General features: G+C 37.0%; 1 protein-coding gene across 4 annotated transcripts in view; it reads right to left on the bottom strand.

The window, feature by feature from the left end:
* Elovl7 (ELOVL fatty acid elongase 7) overlaps positions 1-27,895 on the bottom strand; it is a 59,512-nt gene that overhangs the window by 23,120 nt on the left and 8,497 nt on the right. For all 4 annotated transcript variants that reach the window (XM_063258209.1, XM_063258207.1, XM_063258205.1 and 1 more), the window contains one exon: positions 2,446-2,576. In XM_063258209.1, coding sequence (XP_063114279.1) covers positions 2,446-2,509 — 64 coding nt within the window. In that variant the 5' untranslated portion in view covers positions 2,510-2,576. The remainder of the gene's footprint in view (positions 1-2,445; positions 2,577-27,895) is intronic.

Raw genomic sequence — 27,895 nt, forward strand, 5'->3', positions numbered from 1 at the left:
GAAAATCAGTGAATAGCTTCTCTCAAAGCAGTGCAAGATTAGCACCAAAACCAGGAATAAAATTGAAATCCTCAGCTTCTGATCATGGATTTAGACCTTCCCAAGAGAAGCAAAGCAAAACTGGACCCAGAGGTCCAGAAAAGATTAAACATGATTCCCAGAGATCAATACCACCCTACATAAAAGGAAAAAACCTCTCTTGTTATGAATAAAGTTGTAAATCTCAACATAAAACTTCTTAGGCCTGTTATATCATGAAATTTTAAAAAATGTAAAGAAATCAAGGTTTTAAGTGATATGTTACATTAAAAATATTTAAAGATGAAATCCTCGATCATCTGTGACAATAATCACAACCATTTATGCTGGCATACACTTTCCAGATTAACACAGCACTTTCTGCATGGTATCTAGTAGCTGGTAGGAGCTGTTCTCATTTTGTTTTACTGCCTAAGAAACTGAGACACACAAGCTACACATAATTTGCTCAAGATCCCCTAGTTCGTCTACAATACTATAGGAAAACGTCTCTTCTCCTTCCACATCACCACACCTCTGTCCTCTCGCCAGGTTACAGTTAGCATAACCTCAGACACGTGGTGCTCCCTTTTTCCTCCTTGCCTGTCTTTGGGCAAATCTTCACCGCCCTGTTTGCCAAGCTACCCAGGACTTTATGCTTGATCTTAACCATCTCACAGTCCTTGTCTTTCTTATCTCTCATCTAGGATTATTCAGCTTTTCAATCAAAGGTTTCCTAATGAAAAGTAAAAAGTTGATTTGTGGTTAAAAGTGGAAGTGGAATTCTGAAATAGTACACATTATAACACTGTCTACTTCTGGGACAATGATAACAATCACCATTAACTAAGTCTATCTGGCTCTCCAGTGAATTGAGTGAGCAAAATATATTTTTACTCTGAGAAGCAGATTTTAAATATCAGTATTTAAATTAAGCAATTAATATATGAGCATTTAAATACTGAATTTATGAAGACTCCTATAAAACTTTAGAGAAAGATGACCTCTAAAGAAATCTATATAGTCTCTATATTATATAACTGGAAAAACACAGGGAAAAAATAAGGCAATATGTAAAAAGTCGCTGTCTCTCCCTACCAGAGTAAAGCTTATTTATTGGATGCTAAAAAAGGTCATTAGAAATTCTCCAGGGCAAAACTATTGGGACATAGCTTAGTGAAATACACTTCATCTTTAGCAGTCTCCTGAGAAGGATGTCAACCTTGAACAGGGTATTTTTGAAGAAATCATTTTTGTAAACTGGAATATAATTTAACAGATAACAAGAAGTGGCTTTTTTTTTTTTCCTCCTGAATCTGGTGGACATGAGATTACAGCTAATGGGTAAGAAACAATCTAAAATGGTGAAGATGGTGGTGAGTATGTATAACCTGAAAATCTATGTTAAATATCAGGAAAAAATCATAATAAAACAGGTTCTCATCTTTTCTTCCATCCAGGAATCATGAAAGTCACATTCCTGAGTCTAAATTTCTTTATTATAAAGTAAAATATTAAGATAGTCAATGATATCTAACAGTCCAGGTAAGCTCTACATACAGTAGGATTCCTTCTATTTAAAAAATACTTTTTACCTGTGTTCTATGTTTAAAACCTTTTTAAGAGTTACAGAAACAACATACACTAGCTGCAGCTTAAGAAAATATAGACTGTCATAGATAAGCAAATAAAATTACTGAGAGTACAGCTCAGTGACAGAACATGTGCTTGGCATGCACAAGACCCTGCATTCAATTAAAACAACAATAAACTAAAAATCCAAACAAAGCAAATCAAGTAACACGCACACACTCACGAACAAACAAAGAAACAAGGCTAATTTTACCATTCACAAATAACTGCTAGCTTCCATAGAACAAATACATATGATGCTTTATAACTTATTTTATCTCAACATCTTTAAAAAGTTTTGTTATAGCATTAAATGTTATTCTAAAATAATGATATTTTTAATGGGTAAGGCAAGAAGGCAGGCATCTTAGAATCACTCAAGAGTGTTCTAGAATACACTCTCTGTGTTTTCTGATATTCCTGAGGGCTGTGGCTATCCCAGTCAAGAATCACCATGGACAAAATTGTGGTTGGCAGTAACCCTAATTTCCCTTAGGACAAAATCAAACTGAAGAGCACTGTTACTGCAAAATCATTTTTAATGGTCACTAAATTGGAATGTTCCATTACTTATTAACCAGTTTTCTCTACTGCATATTTAGGCTATTTTCACTATATAAACATTATAATACATGTCTTTGTAGCCATGTACACATGTGTACTGAAACCATTGTTATCTACTAATAAGGGAGTGTGAAATTGCAAAGTTTCTCATTCTGTTTCAATGAAATATTCATGCCAGAGTATGACATAAAGAGAAAAGATGAACCTTGATCAAGAAATTTAGTTACTCACCAGCATCTTTTATCCAATTATCATAAAAACGCACAGTCCTTGACGTAAGATCACTAAAGACCATTTTCACAAGATTTATTGGTTCTTCTAATGGAGTCTTCAGTAAAACAAAATAGCATGCAGCTTATGATCTATAAATACAAATAAAGATAAGCTTTTAGTAATACAATATTTAAAATGCTAAAAATTTAATAGGAAAACTGGCAGAGCAAGAAACTTCCACTAAATGTAAACACATTAGTGGACCATATTAAAAAGAGATGCCATTGCAAATATTTCAGATTCTCCCTCTTCTTAGGTATACTGCTAACTGCGCTGAAAATGACAACATTCTATATACAAGATACAGAGGCATTAAATGATTCTAAGAACTGTTTTGGGAGTATCTCCCTGTTATGGAGAAAACAGGTCAGGAATGGATTCCATGTACCAGGCAATGCTGAAGGAAAAAAACCAAGAAAAGAAAGTCTTACAAGATACACAAATGGCAAAGAATGTCACTGCCTCTAGGCCCAGAGCTCATCCTTAGGCCCAGGAATGTGCAAGCGGTACAAAGGAAGAAAAACCACAACAACCACAAGAGCCAAGTATATAAGCTGCTTTAGTTTATCTGGTCAGGTTGAAAAGAATAACTGGAAAAAGAAGTCGTCTCTAAAAAATGACCAGTGAGGAGAGACTATTTTATATTCAAAGATGTTAAAAAGCAAAGAGAATAACCAGAAATATAACAATACATTTGGGAATCTGGAAAGGCATTTTAGTTACTTAACATGTATGCTTTCCCACACTTTAACATCTCTGCAATCAGGGCACATCATACAAATGGATGGGTAAAGTAAATTAATAGTGTATTTGATTCAAATCCATATGATGGGAAGATAAAAAAGTTGTAGAGATGTCTGTGATAAAGACTACAATCTAAATGTTCTTAATGTCATTAGATTTTACATTCAAATGGCTTAAAAGTGGATAAATTTTACATTATGCACATTTTACCATACTTTGAAAATCTAGGTTTGCCACAGGAAAAATTGAGACTTTTCTTTAGCATTGTAAAGTAAAGCCAGTTTATTTATGTAAGTAAATAAACAAGACAATGGGACATGACAATGATGACATCTCAATCCATTGAGCACTGAGTCACTGGTAGTTAATCAACAGTGCAGCACAGCTTTACAGACATCTGGGGGGCTGAATCCAAACATTATATCATAAGCAAGACAAATTCCACATAGATCAAGAATTTAAATTTAAAAAATACAACTATTAGATCGCAACACACTAGCACACTTTTATAACTCTGCCGTGGGGAGAGCCTTTCCAACTGTGACTCAAAGTTTATAAGAGAGAAGAGAGTGTTAACAACCATATGAATGTCAAAAAGAAGTGCAGAAAGTGTTGCTGAGAAAGACAGCAAGAACTCTGTGGAGAACAAAAGGAGACAGTAACCCAGGGTGGCTCCTGAGAAGACACCAGGAGGCCAGCAGAGCCAGGACAAGGCAGGGGCTGGTGCTGGGGGACAGGAAGAACCTTCCCTGCTCCTGGGTAAAGGTCCTACAGTCTAGGGGTTCTGACTTTAGAAAATCAGAAGTCAGATGGGATCTTAGCTCCTACTTTTGGGGAAGAAAAAATCTTCAACCTAAGAATTCTAAGATTGGTAGGCAAATTACGACCTCCATATGAAACTGTAGGCTTTCTAGTATCTATGCTCTATCTGATTCCACCTTGACCTGGGTTAACCTCGCACACCACTCTAGCCATTTAAGCAGAAAAAAGTCTCAAAGAGGCCTTGAGGACTAACCAAAAATTTTGGTGTTTGATTCATTCTTTCTCAATGACTCAGAAAGATGAGAAACTTTAAAGTGTGAGTAAAATGAGGTAATAATTTGTTTAAAACAAGATTTCTCTATCCTCACAGTCCTGACATTTAGGGCCAGGTGATTCTTATTCGTGCACGATGTCTAGAAACAACCCTGATTCTGTTTATTAAATGTCAGGAATTCATCCTCACCCATCGAGAAAGCAAAATTGTTTCCCAAACTTGCGTAATTCCTGGATGGCAAAATTGTCCCAAATTGTGACCCCCTTTTTAAAGAATTCTAGCAACGTGTATTCATTCAAATGAAAGTAGTTTCCCTCAGAGTAATCACTTTAGCAATTGTACACTTATTCAGTGATGCTGTTTTTCAAAACAATTTTTCATCTTTTCTGTATAAACTAATTTCTAAGTTTGGCAGAGTTTCATTTAAATGAATGAGAAGAAAATTTTTGTCTATTTTCTATAAAAATCAGGCTCATGTCAACTTTTAAGACCACTATGGAAATCCATATTGAGGTTCCTCAAAAAACTGAAAGTAAAAATTCCATTTGAGCCAGCTATTCCCCTTTTGATATCATTATGAACAAGTTAAAGATGTCATATTACAGTAATGCATGTATACCCATGTTTATAGCTGCATAGTTCAAAAAATTTGGAAGCAGCCTGTATGTGTATCAACAGATGAACGAATTATAAAAATGTGGTTTTTATACACAATGGAGTACTATTCTGCCATAAAGAAAGATAAAACTGGAGTAATTTCTAGGAAAATGGATGCACCTTGAGATCATATTGTTAAGTGAAAGAAATTAGACACATAAGCTTAAATATTGCATTATTTCTCTTACATGAGGAACCCAAAGTACAAAGAACAAAATAAAATAGATGATAGGAAATAGGGAGATCTTTCTCATGGTTAGAAGAGGATCAAGAGACATGGTGGGAAGAGGGCAAAGGGATGAAACAAGGGATTAAGATGTGTTACATATCTGTCCCGGCTCCACACAAGAAATGGAAACATTATGCACTGTAAACATGTACAAAAAAAGAGGGATGAAGAAATGGATAGCAGCATAAGGAGGAAAGAAAAAAAAGACGAGAACAAGGAAATAAGATGAGCTGGTGACATGTACCAGACCCCACAAGGAATGTGAGCATGTCTACTACAAACACGTAACTGTAACATGTAAACATGTCTACTACAAACACGACTGATAAAAAAAAAAAAGAATGGTTTTGAAGATAAATGGATCAAGCTGAGCCATAACTTTATCAGGGTGGTGGCAGCAGGTGGACTGAAGCTCAATTTAATGATAAAAGAATTTACTACTGACATTTTTACCTTCTGTTATATAAATGAGCACAATTCCAAAGGAACAAATCCAGAAATACTAACAGTGCGGCAATACTAGTGGATTAAGTAGAGTACTCTGAGGTAACTCTTTCTGAGGTAACATTTATCTTTTTATTTTAAAGAGAATAAAATAGAACAAAACAACACTGAACAAAACAGATCAGAACAGAGCAATGCAAGTAACACAGAACTTCAAAACTAGACAACAGGAAATCAACACTGACTACCATAATGTCTCTTGTTATCTTCGAAATACTTGTCCATATCTTCAACACACAATAAGTTCATATAAAACAAAATAGTATAAAACCAACCAAAACAAAAGAATGAAAGCATTACAGGCCTTCAAAAGCAAACAATAGGAAAATCAACAATGGTTACCATAATGTCTCTTATTTTCTTCAAAATAGATGTCCATATCTTCACAATAACAATCATTTAATACTTACATGTAAGCAAAATAAAGTTTTTTAATAATACAAATTCTGATTTACTGCAAGTGAATCTAGAAAAATGATTTCAAGTGACAAATTTTCAAGTTTGTTGGCAATTACTAAATATGTGCATATCTCTGTGCTGCTAAATATATACAGATAATAGGTATTTATCTTACACACACATTACAGAAGCAAGAACACATATCTAATTCACCTACGACACGGAAGTTCACATTTTGTTGGATGTTTCATATTAGCTTATATTTCTTCTGTACACTTCTTTTATTACCTTCTCTCCTTTTTGCCATTTCTAACAGATTGGTTTGGCCCATTGTCTTGGGAATCAAACAGAAGAGCAGAAGGCAAATAAGCAGAAGGATTTATCCTAGCTTTGGGATTACAAAGTTTGTGCACTTAGCCATGCAGAAGAATTTGGGGTAAAAACAAGAGGTTTCACGTCTCCTAATACAGAAATACATGCTTTAGGCTTGGAGCGGGCAAAGTTAGAGGAAAGCCCTTGGTGCAGACCCCAGAGAGAGGGGCAATGAGCCCTGAGCAGGCACAAAGTAGGACAGGGACTGAAAGCATGAAGGGTCAGCCTTACCGCCTAGGGGTAACTTGGGACAGGTGGCTGACAAGGCTCTGGACAACCAGAGAATTGTTTTGTTTTGTTTTGTTTTGTTTTGTTTTACCCCAGTGGAGAGCAAGGGTAGTAAAGACTTTTAAGTGCCCCAATAGACATGAAGTATTGCAGAAAAGCTCTAGAAAATGAAGGAATCATACAGGCTACTACAACATATCTCTTCACACAGGTGCAGGAGAAGTAGGCAAAGATCTAGTGGGACCCTGCATATTCAGGGGATGGCAATGTAGTCAGAGAACATGGGTGACTGAAAGGCTTCTCCTCCCAGCTGAGTTGATATAACACAAGTTTCCTGTAACTTGCTGGGAAATGAGGAGAACGTGCTCACAGATTAGCTAAGAGGCAGGGTCTCACCACCCCGAGAAATAAAAACTATGTTCTCACAACAGAAAATTCAACATTACGATAAAAGTTGTGAAAGAGACAAAGTCATTATGTAATGATGAATGAGTCAATTTATAAAAAAGATGTAATAATTATACAGGGATATGCACTTCATATTAGAGCACATAACTATATACAGCAAACATTAACAGGTCCAAAGAGAGAAAGAGACTGTGGTACAATAAGAGGAGGGGACTACAATACTCCATTTTCAACAATGGATTTAGACAGAAAATGAATATGAAAACACAGAACTTTAACTACATTTTACACTAAATATACTTAACAGACATACATAGAACATTCTCAACAACAGTTGCATGTGCAACGTACTCCAGTATAAGTCATATAAGGCCACAAAACAAGAGTTAAGAAGTTTAAAAATCATATTGATTATCTTTTCCAATCACATTGGTATGAGCCTAAAAATCAGTCACCAGAAAACTGGAAAATAAAAAAATACGTGAAAAGTAAACAATGTTCTTGAATAATTAGTAGGACAGAGAAGAAATAAAAGGGAAATTTGAAAGTACTTTCAGACAAATGTAGAAACACAATTTACAAAATGTATAGGATATAGCAGTATTAAGAAGTAAGTTTACAGTAATAAATGCTTACACTGGAAAGGAAGAAATATCTAAAATAAAAAAATCTAACATTATACATTAAGAAACTAGAAAAAGAAAAGACACTAAAGCCCAAGTTAGCAGAAGGAAGGAAACAGCATAGACCACAGCAACAATAAATGAAACAGACTAGAAAAACAAGAGTTGGTTTTATGAAAAGATAAAATTGACAAAATCATTAGCTAGACTATGAAAAAGAGACACAGACAGGAGATACTACCATAGATACCAGGGAAACAATGTGAGCAGTTCCCAGACCTGATTGACAACTAGAATCACTCAGAGGGAGAGAACTGGGCAGTTACTGTTTAGGGAAAATTACGATTACGGGTTAGGGTGGCAACCTCTTTTATTAACAGTACATAAATCGCCTTTAGGACAACACCTACAACATATGGATTAGGAATGAAATATGCAATACAGGGTGTAATTAATAAGGTCATCAAAAATAAGGTAAGACTGAAGATCAAGAAGATCAGGAAGAAAAGGTTTAACTGATAAGAAAAAGAGTGAACTGATGATTCAGAAGGACTTAGATGTAAAATCTGGGGAACATGTCTGAGACAGCATGCATACCTAGGATAAGTTCTTATTTGGGGTGTCAAATAAGATTCAAGTCTTCAAGCATCTGTGTGATAGAAAATACCTACTTTATCTTAGTATACTGCTTTGTTATTTAGGCAAACAATACTGATTAAATCAAATGACAAAAGCATTAAACACCTAGCTTTCTGCTTTTCAAATGGTGTTGTCACTGAATCAAGGCAGATTCTCTGCTGCCAGTACAGACTGTGCAATTTACAATGGCGACACCAGTGAGAGGAGGTCTTGCCTCAAAGGACAAAGAAGTCCAAAGATAAGCAGGGCATCTCTGAGGTGAGAAATTTCTGATTTGTCGTTTTTATGGGCAAATGAGTAGCACTCAACCCAGATACCACATTTTTCTGCACCTTTCTCCAGGGCAGTGAAAGGCAACTTTGTCTCTTTTCAAGAGCTGTGAAACTCTTTTCCCTGCTCTCAGGAGCTCATTTAGATGCCCTTTCCCAGAAACATGGTGACATCTGAACAAAGCACTGGAAAAGACTAGGCTTCTTTGTTCCTCTGTCTTACATTTATCCCCATATCCTCCCCTGAGTCCCAGGGAGAGGCTTGTGACCACAGGGAGGAAGAAGAACCCTAAAACAGCAATGATGTTGGCCCACAAGGAAGGAGGAGCCTGGGTTTGAGAAACTATATAGGTTGCCACAGGGACTTGGAGAGAGATGCTCCTCCAGTGCCCCTTCAGATACACACAGGAGCCCTGACAGCTGAGCCTTTCCACATGCTCTCTACCCTTCCTGTGCTCTGGAGAAACAAGTCTTGATTTTTGTCTACATCAAGTCTGATTCATAAGTTCAGCATGCCTAATAAGCTATCGTATAAAACTTTCTAGTGACACATATTTGGATTTCAGAATATTCATGTGCCACTCCCTCTTTGATACAGATACCACATTATATAAGCACAGAGAACATAGTTGGGACTAGCACTTTAACTATCATTACACTATTTTCAGGAACTCGATTGTTTTGACTGATACGTGGCCGATTTAAGTGAAATGGATGTTTCCCACCTCCCAATAACGATGAGACAGGAATAAATATGAACACACTCACTGGATCAACAGCTTAGGGCTTATCCTTCAATCAGGTGTTTTATGTCAAGAAGGACCTCAAAACAAGTATCTTGCCCATCCTTTCCATTCCTTGCTTCATCATTATTTCAACTCAATTTTCAGTACCTTTTCCCCCTTAATAGAGGAACTTATGAAGAATTAGATGCCTCTGGAAAACATATGTGCATGGCTTATCAGATTAATTCCAACTGAGTCTGACCAATGAGACAGACATATTTTAGTTGTGATGCTCACTTAACCTAAGAGGTGCTTTGAAAAGATGAACTGGATGGTAGGGTCCAAGTGTTGAGTGACGGAGAGTGTGATGCAGAAGCAGTGCAAGCAATTTTGTGGGACTGCCCCCCACTAGGAAAGGTACTGCATAAGCATCCCTTCCTCTGACATGTCAGCCTTTAGTTAACCAGGTCAGAAAAGGTGTAGCACTGAGGTGTCCTTGTAGCAATCTCTTATCTATGAGAGCACATATTACATAATATTGCAAATGCCTGGTTATTAATCCTTATCTTTCACACTAAACAAGAGGGAAGTTACTGAGCTCCAGTATATCTCTATTGCCAGCAACTAGATCTGTGCCTGATATGTAGCAGAGAACATCTGCAGCATGATGGGTGGCCAAGTGCCACAGAGTGAACTGTGTCCCATTAAAATTCGTTTGATTCAGTCCTAACTTCCAGTACCATAGAACGAAAACTCACTGAGAGAGAGCATCTTTATAGAATCAAGTTAAAAATGAAGTCTTTAGGGTGGATCCTAATACAGTACAACTCTGTCTTTATCGGAGGAGAAATCTGGCCAGACATGCATGCAGAGGAATATGATATAACCATAAGGACAGATGTAGAGAAGGTAAGGCAAGAGACCAGAAACTGATCCTTTCCTCACAACCCTCAGAAGGAACATGCCCTACTAAGCCACTTGATTCCGGAATTCTTTTTTGGGAGGAAGTGAGATAGGCCCTCACTATGTTGCCTAGACTGGCCTTGAATTTGAGATTGCTTGCCTCAGCTTCCTGAGTAGCTGGGATTACACACATGTGTCACCATGCCCACTTTAATTGAAATTGAACTATCTGAACAATACGCTTCTGTTTTTTTGGCTACCAGTTTGAGGAAGTTTGTGACAGTAGACCTAGCCAACCAATATATGAATTGAAAATGTTCCATGGATTATGTCATGGTTAATTATAAAAAGAGGTAATAATTAACATAGGAGCAATGTAAATCTCTGAGAAATAGCACAAGAAAGACACAGCAAAAGCCAGAGGTTCAGTGAGTACTCATGTTTAGGAAACAGAAAAAGAAATCAGAGGAAAACACAAGGAAATAACACTCAAACACCTGCAAGGTAAACCTGCCTAGCTATGGTTCACCAAACTGCATAGTAGCAAATAAATACTGAGGCCCAGGGCAGACTCTGGAGCAGAGGCTATCCACAGTACGGCACAGTTCATGACCCAGTGTGGCCTCTTCTTGACTGTACTGATGTTATAAAAGAGGCTGAAAATTCTTAAAAGTTCTGCAAATCTGAAGAGAACAAATGGACTAATGATCTTACTCCTTTTCCTTTAGGCCTGGGAAAGAACAGGACAGACTCTGGGGAAGGAGGCACCATACTTGAGTGGTGAATAAGTAAAGGTCCCTCATAGGTGCCCCGGGGCAAGGGGATGCACCCTGTGAGGTAGAATGACTCCTGCCTTTGAATCCTTACAGATACTTTAAAATTGAGAACCACCAAGCATGACCTTGTATGCCTGCAGTCCCAGTACACGAGACACCGAGGCACATGAATCGCTTAACTCAGGAATTTGAAGCCAACATGGGCAACATAAGACCCTATCTTTTAAAAAATAAAGAACTAATTTTTAAAAACATAAGTTATATTTTTGAGTTGAAGGTATGGGGCCCTGGCACATCAGCTGCCTTCTATGCTCAGGTCCTGGGTGTGATGGGGCTGGAGAGGGTTGAAGGAAGGAGAGAAAAAGAATCTGAGACTATTCAGGTACATCTTATTGAGCTGAACTCGTCCTTCACCCTCCTTAGTCACTTTTTATAGGCCGACAGATAATCTCATCTGGGTATATCCTATGCTGGAGGAATACTATTCAACTCTGTATCCACCACTGTAGCACTCCACCAAGGCCTTAATCTCATTGAGAATATTTTATTTACAAAATCATCTAATTCCTTCAACCAAATGACAGAAAAATCAGTTTATTGAACTGTAATGCTAAATACTGGGAACAAAATAATTTCGTCACTAATTAATGATTCCAACTCTGAAATTTATGTGCATTAGACTTTCCTAAGATATAGAAAAAGATGAGTATAAATTGAAATTATCTGTCCTCAAACTACAGATCACTGAGAAATATAAAGATGGCTCAGTATTACTATGAGAAAGAGACAAGAAAATACCCACAGTAAATTAAAGCAAAGAGGTGGCTGCTGGAGGTGCTCAAATGCTCATAGTGCCGGAGAACCTTACAAATAAATTACAATGAAAAAACTTAACAAGAAAGATACTTAACAGATAGAGAACCCAAAAAAAGAAGAAAATGAAACTCAAGCAACAAAGAAATTTTCTCAAGTGTTCCAAGTTTAAAACATGAATTGTAAAATCATTTTTTAAAAAGCAGAGTAATTAAGAATGAGAGAATATAGATCTAATGAAACAAACTGAGGATCCAATATCATTATTGCACTAAAACTGGAAACACCTTATTCATAGCTAAACAGTGACCATGTAATACAGAAGAAATCTTCAAATAGTTCAGTGAAAATGACAAAGATTAAAACAATAGAAAAAGCTACTGTGGAGGATGTATGACCCAATGTAAAGATAACTGATGTTTCCAAAGTAAAGAATTCAATAAAAGAAAAAGAAGCAATATTTAAATGCACATTACAAAATTTCCACTAACTTTTTTTTGACACAGAGTTTTACTATGTAGCCCAGGCTATCAATAAACACGCACGTTATATACCAAGCTAGCCTTAAACTCACAGCAATCCTCCTGCCTCAGCCTTACAAGTGCTGAGATTTCAGGTGTGTCCACCACGCCTAGCTCACTAAAGATAGATACACTCAAAAAACTAGATTACAAGACAATTTATATAACCACACCAAGACCAATTCTGGTTGAAATGAATGAATAAGGCGGGGTAGGGGGTGTGTGTGGATGGATACCTATACAGAAAAAAATACCAAAGATATCAAAGAAGATTTAAATAAATAGAAAATTATATCATGTTCATGAATAACTCCATACTATTAAGATGTCCATTCTCCTCAAACTGATCAATAAATTCCCCATCAAAATTTTCTGTACTTCAGCATATTACTCGGCAATCTCATTCCTAGGAATTGAACATTATATTCACACAAAAATCTATACATGATTGTTTATACTGATTTCATCCATAATTTCCCAAAGTAATAACAACTCAAATGTTCTACTAATAAACTGATACACAAACTGTGGAATATCCAGACAGTGGAATAATACTCTGCAACTAAAGGACTAAATTCCCTGCAGATACTAAGGAAGAAATACATACAAATGTATCCCAGAAGAAGACTGGAGTTGGAGGAGCGCTTAGAAATTGGCCAGGAGGATGCCTGGAATATTTGTTTCTCTGCTTTACAATGCTGGCTTTCAAATCCTAGGTCCTGCACTCGCTAGGCAAGGGCTTTCCCACTGAGCTATGTTCCCAGCCCATGTCTGAAGTTCTGAGGGATTTACACTCAACACTCAGCTCCACTGACTTTGGACCTCTTTTCCGTTCTACACTGCCTGTTACTCCCCGACTTAGAAGAGGAAACAGACAGAAGGTAATAGAGTGAAAGACTGACAATATGGTGAGAATACCCTGAATACATTTGTAGGACTAGAAATGGTGGGTAAGCTAAAAGTCATGAAAATTAAGTTAAAAGTCACGAAAAAAAAAGATATAAAGAAATTATAAAGTCTCTAGAGTAATTAAGGCCTAACAGCATCTTTATAAATAACTTACTGCAGAGATAATTATCACCTAACCAATTCCCAAGGGTCTCACGTTCCCATAGCTAAAGGAAAGGGACTCAATCTTTTGTCATCTTCCTGGTAGACTTTATCATGTCAGATAACCAATCATTGTGAATGCAGCTCCAACACTGAATAATACCACTTAAAACTTTAAGATTATACTTTTGCTTTTTTAGTTTTTCCCACCAGACACAAGGCTAATATTTATTGGATTCCTTAAAAATGAATAATGAAACTTGTAATTCCTCCAAATAGAATACAATACTATGGTCCTATTTCATGCTTATGTCAGGCGTGATATTTTATCTCTCATATAAATGGAGTTCTTTGCTGAGCTATGGATTTTAAGATAACAACGCAAGCTCTTTTTATTAATTCTATAGTTCTTTACCCCAATCACTAATGTTTTCCTACCTTCCTTACCCCAGATTTTCTTTCTTTTTCTCTTTCTTTCTTTCTCTCTTTCTTTCTTTCTTTCTATTGAGAATGCATCCCTATTTTCCTAGTCTCAGTTTTAATCTAAGGTAAATCCTAGCCAAACAGTAAAATTGAGAAATATAAATAATAGATTTTGAGGTGAAAGGAAATAGTGCAAAGTAACATAAGGAATTTTCACTGGTGTCTATTAGAGAGTCAGACTTATTGTTTGATATGTATTTAATTTTCACAGGAAACAGGTGTTGGGATAGGAAACAATTCAAATGGATACGACCCATGTTGTTAAATCAGTAACCATAATAACAAGAACACACGTCACCCCTAGCCCTGTGTGCCTCCAACCTGGAGAAGATAAGCTATAAGATTGCAATAGGAAAAATAGAGGACAGATATATGATAAAGATATAAGGAGAGGGGGCTGCTCCTGAGTAAACCTGAAGTTCTGTGATTCCACAGAGTGGGGGTTCCAGGTGACACACAACATCTTAAGGACTGCCTGGAGGAGGGCTGACCTCCTCACTGGGCTATACACAAAGTGTGGGGACCTCCCTCTTCCAAAGCACCAGGGCTTCTCCTCAGTTCTTGTCTGACCTGTGCTCTACACTTCTGACCCTTCCTGCCACACACACCTGGGCTTCCAGAACGCAGCAGCTCTCTTCTGACTGCTTTGTGCCTTTCCGCCCTTCAGCCCTTCCTGAACTGTTCAGCTGTTCAGCTGGTTTTCTCTGTATCCTACACTGGGGAAGTCTGGCATCTTCTCAATTCTTATTTTCCTTTCCCTTCATCTCCTCACCCCAAATACTACAGTAATAATTCCCACATCTACATGCCAGATCCTACCTTGCTCTCACGCCAGAGCGCATTATTCCCAAATCCCAGAAAATATTTGGATTTTCCACCCCCACAGAAATCTACTAACCCCCGAGGGACTCGTTTGGTCCCACTTCTATCTTCAACCACTTGCTTCTTTATCCACCATCCCCAGATGTTAATGCCCTGGATATTCTTTTGCCCCAAAGCAAAGCGATCGTTTTTCACTGTGCTCTTCACCCTCCAACCTGAGCACTGGTACACATTTCTCAGCTGAAAGCTTTCCCTTCAGTATTCACTGCTTAAAACCAGAACTTAACCTTCTACCTGTGTTACTGATGTTGGGCTTGGATAACTCCTGCTTCTATTCTCTCACCTCTTAAAACTATGACTAGGGTTAATTGTATCACCAGGAGAAATATCATCCTCAAATAACACATTCACCATCTCTTTTTTTGCATCTCAATAACCTACAATGATTCTCTAGTATAAATCATATCAAGCCCCAAGTTCTCAGCTCTCTTTATTGACCTCACTCTTCCCATTCAAATCAACTTCCCGTCACTCCCTAATATTTTCCAGTGGTAAAATCATTTCCCCCTTCAGGAAGCTACTTCTCACCTGTCCCCTTCTCTCCCTCTCAAGCCCAAAATTCCTCAACTGTTTGATTTTGTTCCTATCACATTTTGTTTTCTTCTGTTAACAGAGGCCTTTGGAACCTCAGAAGGCTCTTGTTACACCATCACTGGCGTGGTTTTAGTACAGGAAGATTTGTAAAGAGAAGTAAAACCAGATAGGCAGATTAGAGCTGAGTAATGTAGTTCCCTAAGGGTAAATATGTCACAGTCTGTTCACAAAAAGTTTTAGGTGTCAGATGAAAGAACTGAAACAATCATAAAATTATGAAAATGCACAACCAAGAGAAACAAAATACTAAAGGGACTCTTGTGAACACTGTGTATGAGATTTGTAGAAACAAACACTTCCTGCCGTGGGAACATTACCACTGTGTTGCTCAGATGAAAGCAGTTCCTCTGCTTTCATTTTTTATCCAAGAGGTTCAAAGGCAAGGTGGCAACAAGTATAAGCCCATCCAAGCAAATTCTTTGACCAAGGTCAGAAGAACATTTTTTAGTGGCTTAGATCAAACTATGCCCATCTGGAATCTTTATTATCAGGGATTGGTACAATTAAAAAGCTATCTAGATTAAGGTTTTAAAAAATGAATAGTTCTCAGAAAGAATATCATTGCAATAATGACTTACGGGAAGCAACCAAGTCTGTGAAATGTATCAGCTCAAGCTTGAGCAGAATTTCACAAGGAAGATACCGATGACCATTTTGCCATCCAGTCTGAGTAGCTCAGATATGGAAGAGATGTTAAGAGATCGCATGAGAAGATCTGCAGGGAGTTTCCCTAAAGAAGGAAGAGGACCTGATCTGGCATACTACACATACAACTAGGCACCTCTCCTGAAATCAGCTGTTGCCAGTTTCCTGAGGCATGGGAGTATAGTGAGTTGACATCCAAGTTATCTAAGAGAATAACAACAGCACCCATTTAATGAAGGCTGTGATCAGGTATTGTGCTGTGTTTTCTAGTCAGATGATGACACTCAATTTTCCTAACAACATTATAAAAAAGGTATTATTATCTTTTTATAAAATTAAGAAACTAAAGTTCAAAGACATTAAGGAACTTGCTCCAGGAAGTCTCAGAACAGGTGTTCAGTGTTCAACAGGCCTCAGGTCTCTGCTCATCTACTATAGCGCTCAGCTTCCTCCTGGGAAGAGGGGCAAGAGTGACAAGTTGGTGAAACATACTTGGGCAACTCATTGACATTATGGCCCTATAATGAGGATTCAAAAGTGGGCCAAGTAACCACTTTACACCCAGTAGAATGGTTCTCATTAAAAAAGATAATACCAAGTGTTGGCAAGGATATAGAGAAGTTGGAACATTTAGTCATAGTTGATGGGATTGTGAAATGTAGCCACTGTGGAAAGCAATTTGGCAGTTTCTCAAAAAGTTAAACAGAATTACCATAGGACCCCGCAATTCCATTTTGAGGCATAAATCTCAGAAAAATGAAAATATAAGTCCATACAAACCTGTATATAACTATTCATTATTCGTGACAGTCAAAAAGAAGAAACAATCTGGTGTTTGAGGTACATGCCCACAATCCCAGTATTCAGAAAGCTCCAGTAGAAACATCACAAGGTGAAGGTCAGGTTGGGAGCCTCAGAAATGTAGCAAGATTCTGTTTTTACATAGCAAAAAGCTAAATATAAAGAGAGTGGAGATGTAGATCAATATCCTCTGGGTTCAATCCCCAGCATGGGCTGGGGGGCAGAAAAAATGTGAATGTTTATCCACTAATGAGTGATAAATAGGAATGCAGTTCACCCATACAATAAAGCATTATTCAGCAATATAAGGGAAAGAAGTATTGATTTATAAGAAAACCTTGACGGAATTTGCACCATTATGCTAAAGAAAAACTAAGTCACACTATAGCACATATACTTTCACTTTATATAAAATGTGCAGAAAAGGTAACTCCATAGACATAGAAAGAACACTGCTAGCTGTCTAGCCTGGGTTAGGAGAGTGACTGTAGAGTGAAGAATGACTGCTGATTGTTACCGGGTTTCTTTATAGGATTATGAACATGTTCTAAAGTTGTTTGTGATGATGGTTGTAGAAGTTGATGAATATACTAAAATTCACTGAGTATTACAAACTTGGAATGTACTGATTGCATGGTATGTGAACTACGAAAAATATCACATGAACTACTCTGAACCCAATAGTTAGGAAACTGCAAGAGGAAGCTACATAATACATAAACTAGTAGCCTTAAATTCAAAGCACTATGGAATTTTAAATGGTGATCATATTATAGAAAGGAAATGCAGAGAATTGAACTATTATATTACACAAAAAATCACCCTACATGACCTCCACAACAAATGTAATTTTAATTGGATTAATAAATTTCTAGCGTGTTTTCCCTCTAAATAACTCACATGAAAATAGCTATCATTCTTTAAATGCTTTGATTCTCTCCCAGCTGCACAGGAACATAAAACTATGGAAAACACTAGCAAGATTTTAAAAAATACATCCAGAATCACACAACTTATAATGAACATCATATTTCAAATCACAAATACTTATGGTAAAATTTATTTTAAAGTGAAGTTACAACAGTGTAAAATTAAGTTTGCTAAAGCAGAGACAGAACAGTTGAGTTATACGTAGCCTACACATCATGGTCCCTGTTATCTCAGGTCAACAGAGAAAAAAGACAACTTGGGCAGAACCTAGGCATGTCCTGGAACGGTGTGGGATGATCCAGTCACAAGACTAGAACCTGAGTCTGCACTCCGCCAACTTGTTCTGTGATCAGAGATCTAGACAACTTTCATCTTTTTTTTAGTATATATTTCCTATCTGAAAAACAGGGGAAAGAAATATCCCTAGTAGGGTTCTGAGGATTAATTTTGTGGTTCACCTTAAGTGCTGCATAATCTAAAGGTACCACTTTAATAGACTGGGATCAAAAAGGTATGATGGACTCCTAAAGGGCAGGGAATAAATATTTATTCACCTCTTTCCTGCACAATACACAATCCCACAAAGTCAATCCTGGAAAAATAGGCCAATGGCAGCATCATAGCAGATTTGAAACAAGATACACAACAAAATGTACTTCAACAATGCCATGGCACTTTCTGACTCAGCTGTGCTACTTTAAACAATTAAGGAATTCTCCAGTGTATACAGAAATTTAGCACATGATTTATTCATATACATTAGAGTTTACTAAGGGAAATACTGGTTATTTAATAAGTGTTAGGACTAGTGGATAATCAATTGAAAAAATAAACTAGAAACCATACCTCATCTTATAACAAAATAAACTTCAGATGGATCAAAAATTTAAATGTAAAAAGTAAAATCATAAATATACCTGGTGTTTGGAGAAAACTGAGAAAAGAGTAATGGATCTCTTTGGACTCAAACTGCAACTTCCTGTAAATCCAGAACTATTTTTAAAACAAAAAGTTGAAAAAAAATTACCTGACAAAATCTGAGGTAATTACTTATAATATTGGAATGAGGAAGGCTTTTCCAACCATGACATAATGCAAAGTTCTAGATGCAAAAATTAACTAAATAGAACCAATCCAAATCAAATGTTTGCATGTATCAAAAGCCTAAGTACAGAGTTAAAAGATAAATCAAGTTGTAAAATGTATGTATCTCATGTACCCAAAGGCTATTTACTTTCTATAATATTGAAGACTGTCAACAAATTAAAAAGTAAAACCCAACTCAATCAAGAAATGTACAAAAGAAAGGAAGAGTTTACAGAAATAGTTCTGAGATACATTGTATAGAAAAATATATTCACCATTACTTAAACACTAATTTAAATTGAAATACCAATTTTATGTATCAGGTTGGCCAATTCCATGAAGTTTTAAAGACACTGGTACAGTAAAGGTGTAGCACAAACACTCATACATTGCTATTAACACTGAATAAAAACAATCTTTGTGGGAATGATTTAGCAATCTTGTATCTACTATAAAATAGTTTCTATGCTTGTGTGAAGGATATATGCAAAAAGGATATATGCAAAAAATTTTTACTATCACACTATTTTATTAGCAAAGGAAGCAGAAATAACCCAAATGCCCAAAATACAGGATTTAATACATGATATATTCATATCATAGGTTATCATACCATGAATAAGAATGAATAAATGTGGCTTTATCTATGCTGCTATGGAGCAATCACAAGAATGTATTATTAACACCAAGAATAAAACAATAACTTTCTTATATGGGCACAGATTATTTCTTGGAAGAGTAATAATTGATAACATCACTTACATATTTGAATAAAGTAAAAGTTCAAACAGTATAAAATTATTACAGGTTCTTAGATTTTACAGCTACACATAGAAGGAAATGAAATAAGCAGTAATGATATAATTATACACATCTACTGAGCACTTGTTGCAGTGCTTGAAGCTACAAAATACTATAAACATTACTCACTAAACAGAAAACATCAGCACAAGCCAAACTCAATAAAAGATAGCATGGATTTGAACAATTAGAGGTGGACCTCAATAAACTGAAAATAAGCTGACAGAAATCAGTCTCTATTTATCCTTGTAGCTCACTATCTTCTTCATTTCCCAATCTGGAAGAGATGCTCAAATTACATGCTCAGATGTTTATGAACAAACAAGACTGATGGAGTGGATGTGATGAATAGATATATAGATGAATGGTATGGATAATTGGACTGATGGTAAGAAAAAAAGAGTGGAAATTGCAAGGATGTAATCTACCTTTGCTACCATTCCTTTCTGACACTGCACAAATCTCACCTCCTTGTGCTTCCTACACAAATAAAGGATGCTGGCATATATACATGTTTAAGAACCATATAAGGTGGTACATAATTACTGTTGTGCTAGATAAAATAATGTTTTCCTAAAAATATGCCCATGATCTAATCCCTAGAATCTGTAGCTATGCTACACGGTAAAGCAGATTCTATCAATATAATGAAGGTCACAGTCTTTAAAATAAATGTTATCTTACTTTATCCCGGTGGACCCAGTGTAATCACACAAATGCTTATAAACAACTGGACTAAGATGTAGCTGAGTGGTAAACCACTTGCCTCACAAGTATGAGGCACTGGGTTTCATCCCCATGACCATATAAAAACAAAAACAAAAAGAACAAACAAAAATAACCAGAGCTAGGTAGAAAAAGAAGTAAGTGGAGAAATTGAAAACTGAGGATTCAGTGCAGTACTGCTAGCTCTGAGATGGAGGGGCCCTCATTCAAGGGCTGGAGAGAGACCCCTAGGAACTAAGCATGGCTTTTATCTGATAGGCAAGAAAGAAACAAAGACCTTAGCCTTGCAACCCAGGAACTGACTTCTGCCCAGAACACGTGTGACCTTATAAATGGGATTTCCTCAGAGCCACCTCATAAAACCCCAACTGGCCAATTCTTCATTTTGAAACAGGGTGGAGAGAACAGCCACGCCAACCTGGAGGGTGTTGCCTTAACTCACTAAGCATGTGGTACAGTGGAAAGCTATTACACTGTTCTTATGTTTAGCTTAAGAAACATTTATTGAGTCTGTTCTGCATGATAGGCCTTGTGACAAGTGTTTGGAATGGATAAGTGGGCACACTTTCTCCTGAAGCTCACAAGCACAAAACCCACTGAAAGTTTTATGACAGAGGTTCGTTACCACAAACCACTAAAAGTCCAGAGAGGAGGAACCTAACTGGTGTGTCAGCCTCAGACTCTTCCTGCATTTTCTAATATGCACTCTCCCAATGAACTGAACCACTAACCTTGTCACAAATCATACAATGCAAGTAAGCTCTAAATGCCACTAACTTCCCACTGTGTGCTTGATACATCCTTAACAGTATTTCTCCAAAAAGTCCTTTTGTCCTCTTTCCCCTATTTCCTCCTCCAATCTCTGAACTTTACCTTCTACCCCACATCATCTACCTTGAACTGCACTGACCTCTCAAACTACTTTCCTAACTCTGCAGTCATCCATTTTGACATCCTTAAACCCTGTAGCAGGAGCGATTCTCAAAGGCGGCTTGGGAACTGGTACTGATGTACAAATGTTTTATTACTTATTTGGCACGAGTCAAGTCCTCAAAGAAAGTGCAGCATGTTTTACAAAATGTTTACAAAACTTGGTGTTGCTGTGACATGAAAGTTTGCAGTTCTTGTTGAACAAGGTACAGACTGGTTCAGGTGTTGTTGCATTTCTGTGGTGAGTCACTGGTGGTGCAAATGCATGCTCATCATCTGCAATAAATCCACTTATTGGCCCACAATAGGGCAAATGGGAAACATCCCAATTGCTCCAGCAGTAGAAAAACAGTACTCTGATGCCTTCAGATGTGTTCATATCTTGTATCTTTTAAGAATGCTGATTCCTGTCTAGGCAACATATCTGTACAATAAATATCAGTGAGTATATGGGTAAGGATGTGAATATTAAGAAGCCTTTGTAGAAGAAATGAGATCTGAAATATTTCTTAATAATGGTAGCAACCAGATACTTCTGGCTTTTGGAATGAGCACATTCACTGAGGAAGGGGTACAAATGAACAGTATGAAAGGATCTTTGTACAGGCAATGTGAAGTTTTCAAAGGTGAGTTACTGAGAAGAAGCTCAATATATAAAAGTTCTCAATCACAAAGTTCACCAAAGTCCTACCACACTGACAACCAACCCCAAGCAACCACACACTCAGTATGGAGTCTACAGCCTTAGCCATGTACAAATTTGGCAGTGGGAAGGATGAATATAGGAGTGAGCCTAGAAGCACTGAGATCAACTGAACTGTAATTGCAATCATCTCAATCAGCAATATTAAAGGCCTCAACAAAGGTTAAAATACTTTGGTAAATTACAGTGCAGACACAAAGTGAAAAAGTACTTTTGAGGTAATACAGAATATTGCGAATTAACTGGTAAGCAAGACTAAAAGTTTCAGGTTTGGTCTGGTGCCTAAGTTCATGATGCTGTCAGATAAGAATATAAGGAGGGATGAATTAGCAAATGCAAATGCTACTCTGATAGAACATCTAGTAGATGTTCAGCAAGCACCTGAGAGAAAGATCAAGGCTGAAAATGCAGCTTTTGGTCATTTCACATCTAGACAGAAATTAAAGCCACAACACTGATGAAGAATTGAAAATAGTGGTTTAAGGCCAGATTGTTGGAGAATATCAGCTTTTCAGGAATGTGCTGGGAATCTCATAAAGATGTTTTTTAAAAAAGAAGAATGAAAAAGAAACAGATTTTGTATGTGTAGAATAACAAAAATGGGTATGAGAAAAACTGTGAAGAAGACAGCAATGAAGATACTCAAATGCATCAAAATGAGTTCAGTGATACAACTGAATCGTCACTGAATACCGGAGGGGAAAATTAGACTAGGTAAGAGAGAGAAATCACAATATAAAGGCATGAGAGTAACAGAAGCCCTAACAGACCTCTTGCAAAAATCCTCAATGTGAAGGCCAGAAGAGAAAATGACATACAAAATCAAGTTCTATCATTCTTTTATTTTGTTTTGTATATAGTTTATTTAAAGTTTTATCATTCTTAAGGTGAGTTACATCTTGAATATTTTTATAATGAGTAAAAGAAACAGTAGAGTGAAAAAAAGAACAACCAGTAAGAGTCAAGTTGAACGAGAGAGAGGATGAAAGCCCTACAAGCTGGCCTTTTTCTCCAACGGGGCAGGAGGAGGCCTCCTCCTCTGGGAAATGAAAAGGGAAAATAGGATGTTACAGAAAAACTGGGAAGGAATTACGGCTCTGGTGTGAATTAGGGCCCTTTCTGTGAGTTTCTGTCAAACTGTACTTGCTACTTGACCTGTCTGCCTGCACCGCTAGACTGACTCTAAATGCCAGGGAGGCAAGGACTGTATTTTTCCTGTTCACCAATGCCTGGCACAATCTAGGCCCTAATTAAATGCATTTGATGAAATGAAACAAAAAAATTAAAGGGGATTCACCTAGCAAGGCTTAAATTTATCTAGAAAGTCAAGAAGTGAGATTAATTGCTGAGGGTTATAAAATGGATGTAGAAATAGGTGTTTAGAGAATTGCCAAAAATGGGATAGCTTTTAAAGCAAATGTGAAATAAAAAATCCTTCAAGTACACATTTAAAATGTAGTTCTCAATCCTAGTTGCACATTAGGATCACCTGAAGAATATTAAACACTATGGATACATTGGTCCTAACCCGAAATTTCAGATATAATTGGCCTGGGAAGCCTGGAACGTGAGATTTTTTAATGTTCCCAGATGATTCTATTTAGGATTCTATTTAGGATTTAGTAGACACTGATGCTGAAAGCCATGAATTGATCAACTCATCCTTTTAAACCCAAATTTACACAAATTGTTCAGCTGCCTGGATCTATGCAAAGAAGGATGGTAGGATTAATTTGGAATTACAGCCTCTCTAGGTAGACAGAAAGTGAGATAAGCAAAACTGGACAGACCACTGGAAAACAAAGGTCACTGTTACAGTGAAGAGGGGCCAGAAAGTTTAAGAGCTGAAAAGCCAAAGACTCTGGCTTGAAGAAGGTACATGAGGGTTATTTATATCTTTCCAAATGATCAAACCCCAAGAGGGGCCATGAAAGCGGATGATTACAGTGCCGTAGAGGTGGTATCACAGTTGAGTCAGACGAGAGACTGTAAGGCTACTTAGCAAGTGGCATCTAAAGATTCCAAAGACTCCCAGCTCTCTAACAGATGCCAGGATGGAGAGATGTCCACTGAACAGTGGAAATAAAGTACAGCAAGATGAAAAAGATTAAGAAAGGCAGAAGGAGCAAAGCTCAAGGGTAAGATGTTCAAGAAAGACTTTGTTTCTTTTCTCCGGTGGAAGTGAAAAAAGTAACAGTTTGAGACAAACAGTAGATAGGGGATTCCAGCCAGTCTGTCCAGACATGCAGGACCTGTGAAGATGAGAGAAAGCCCCTACTGCAGTCACAAAAACGTCCAATCTATTGGCAAGTCTTGACAACTCTAACTTCATATAGATGTCCAGGGTTCATGGTGGACCAAAGAGTCAGTTCCTCCCTGTACACGGCTGGTTTCCTTGCATGAACACTGACCAGCTAGTGACTCACATCCCCCCACACAAAGCAACTCTGACCAGTTCTTCTTCTTTTCAGAACACTCAGTCAGTCTTGAACCAAGATGAAATTCCTGATTGTGGGTACATTAACGCAACTCCTTTTGCTTTCGGCCTTCGCTTCTTACTGATTCCTCATAAAGAAGTCTTTTAGACAGGTGAAGTTCTTGCTTTTCATTAGACTGTTGGAATACTTGGAACTAGAATAAATTATTTGGAGACTGAGGATTTTGCATTTTTTCCTCATACTATCTTTAATATTACTTTTAAGGGTATAAAAATTATTTGTACTACTGAAATCATAAGAATAAATGGATTAGCTCTGCTTTATTAATTTAAGGAAACGTATGCCTAATGTTATCTTTTATTCTACTCCAGGAAAAGTATTTATACTTGCAGAAAAATGTATTGATTATGGGACCTTATGGGAACACGGCAAACTGCTGATTTTTAAGTATCCAGTTCACATTTTTTCCCTATTCTAATTCCAAAAATACCTAAAATTTTCAAAAAGTGACGCAGAATAGGTGAACACTGCACTTTAAGTGTAAACACTCAGATAAGGAAACAGCAAAGATAAAATACCAACTGCAGACTGCCTAGTAATGCATTCATAGGAATCTGTGAGATAAGCATAGCTGAATGTCTATCACTTTCAATTTTTCCTTGTAATTTCGATTTAAGTAGACTGTATATAACCTTATTAATAAAAAGTTTCTATACTACTTCCCTTTCATTCATGACCTGACTGATATTTATTTGAAAATTTTTCATATTCATTTGAGTATCTGGTAACATTGAAGAATCATTTTAACTTTTTAAGTGTGATAATGTTATTGTAGTATTAAGTTCTTAATTTTTGGTCTATTCGTTTTACTGAAATGTTTACAGATAAAACAAGATTGTCATAAGTTTGGGTGACAGATATGTTCAGTTTATTACAGTATTCTAATTTTATAAATGCCTAGAAATTTCCATAAAATGAGTTTTTATAGACTAAATAAAATTTGCATGCTGAATATGCTTATGGTATAAGTTTTGTAAAATTGCACTAAAAATTGGTTCTTGTTCTTCATCCAAATTATCTCTCAATATTTGTTCCTCAAGAAAAAGCAATTCTCCAAAATGTCTGCAAATTGTTATTTTTGGTTGATATGATTATAAGCGAGAAGCTTTCCTTTCGTTACAAGTTTCTGTATATTTTTTATCATTTTCTATAATGAGTTTTCTAGTTTTGCAATTACTATGTATTGTAGCCAGAAAATTATTGATGACATAGAAATGACTTTAGGTAAGCACAGAAAACCTGTCCATGTCGTAACTCTATTTTATCTCCATTTGCTATGAAAAATGACTTAGAATTGTGAATACAAAAACCATAGAACTATGGTTATCTGGTCCACAAAACTACCTGTGAGTTAGCAGTGGGATGCAGAATAACTGTCACTGCGAAAAAGCATGGAAGAGATCAATCTGGAATGATTACAAGGCTGATAAGGTTCAGGTCTCAATTTGGCAAGCAGCCCTTTGGACTCATGCAACTGAGTGAGTGCTCTTAATGAGACCTCAAAGAGCAGACAGTTCAGAGGAGCCAGGCACTTCTGGAAATGTGATACATGCTATCTTCATCTATTTTCATTTTAAGCTTGGCTCACTTTAAGCTTTATAAATGGTTACCAATACAGCTATATTTTTCTTTTCTTAAAAAAAAAGGGAAATTTCTCTTCGTTCTTAAATAGGAGAAAACAGTCAATGCGTTTCTGACTGTCTGCCCCCAATCTCATTCTGCCTTCCTTTTCCACCCACATCATTTTATTTTGAGCAAGACTTGTTGGCTCTTCTTTATGTGAGCTTTCACTGACAGGGTCTTAAAGTCCTCTGTTCACAAACACAACTGAAGGCTCGTAAGTATCAGAAACTGTAAGATCTCTGGGAAAAGTGACTATGTTCACATTCATTTAATAAACAACTACCGACATCTACTATGCACCAAACACTCTTGACACTAGGGACACTACAAGATCCGGGTTCTTATGGATTTTACTTTCATGTGCAAGACACATAGTAAGCAAAGAATACACAAAATTAAAGAGAGATAATTAAATTTTTAAGGCTTTTTATGTATATATAATTTCATGTTTCCTAAATCATTAGCTTTTAAACCTTGATTGCATATAACTGAGAGACCTTCTGAGAGAGACTGTATGAGTCCCCAAGGTTGATGTGATGGCAAGTTTACAGACCTTCTCATGGTCACCCACAGACCAACTTCACGTTAAGAAGCGCTTCTCTATAGTGCTACAGTTGTTTGCTTACATCACTGGAATCACCCAAGCCTTTTGGTGCTTGTAACCAGCTTGCTTCAGATGATGAGCTTAAAACTCTAGGACTTAATGTTCATCCTGCTGGATGTTGGACTTGCTTTGTTTCCAATGCTTTCTATTCCCGTTTGTAACTTTTGGAATGGTAATGTTTATCTTGTGCCTTTGCATTTCAAAAATGTTTAACCTTGTTTCATTTGTACAGGGGGTTACAGTTAAGTTTGCCGTAGATCTTGGAGGAGACTTGGGACCTAGACTTTTTAGCAATGCTGAAACTGTTAGGACTTCGGCAACTTTTGGAGGTGTACTAAATGTCTTTTGTATAAAGGATTTACATGAGTCCTGGGGGCCAGGGGTGGAATGTCATGGTTTATGTCTGTGTCCCCCAGGCCTCATGAGTTTGCATTGTGCATTTGTGATTGGTTCATTGTCTAGTGCTTGGATGTTTGATGTTAGTGCTCCACCCACATAGGGGTGGAGCCAGGATGCGATGTAATGGCAGGAAGAAGGTGTGTCTTGTTCTTTGCTGGTTCCTGCTTGCTGGTAGCAGCTGCCATGAACTGTGGCCTAGCCATGCCCGCCTGCCTTGGAGCCAACTGAGTGTGGACTGAAACCTCCAAAAACTGTAAGAAATAAATCTTTCCTTTCCCAACTTGGGCATCAGGTATTTTGTCTCAGCGATGAGTAAAAAGTAACTAAGACACTAACCTAGCCTTAGAAACTGAAGAAATTCCTTCAAACAGTCTTCCTTTATTAACATAAATGAGTTATCACACCATTAACAGCTATAAAGTGAGTTATCAAAAACTAACACTGAATCATGAATGGTAGTACTATATATAAGCCCTCTACTTTGGGGCTGAGGCAGGAAGATCACAAATTCCAGGCCACCCAAAGTGTCTCACTGTGACCCCATGTCAAAATAAAATTTTAAAAGAGTTGGGGTTATAGCTCTCTAGGATAGTGGTTGCCTACCATGCACAAGGCCCAGAGTTCAATCCCTAGTACTATTAAAATAAAAAGTTAATATGAATTTGAAGAGTACTTGCAGTTTCTTGATGAAATCTTTATTCTTTATTAAATCTACTTAATAAGTTTCTTTTATTGTGTCCTTCAAGGGAAAACAAAAAATCATTACATTCATGACATACTTGCATCATAGTACATTTATTTTGAGCA

This window comes from Cavia porcellus, unplaced genomic scaffold, assembly GCF_034190915.1.
Source record: "Cavia porcellus strain 051 isolate PalLab524CR breed Dunkin Hartley unplaced genomic scaffold, mCavPor4.1 scaffold_11, whole genome shotgun sequence".
NCBI classification, from domain to species: Eukaryota; Metazoa; Chordata; class Mammalia; order Rodentia; family Caviidae; genus Cavia; species Cavia porcellus.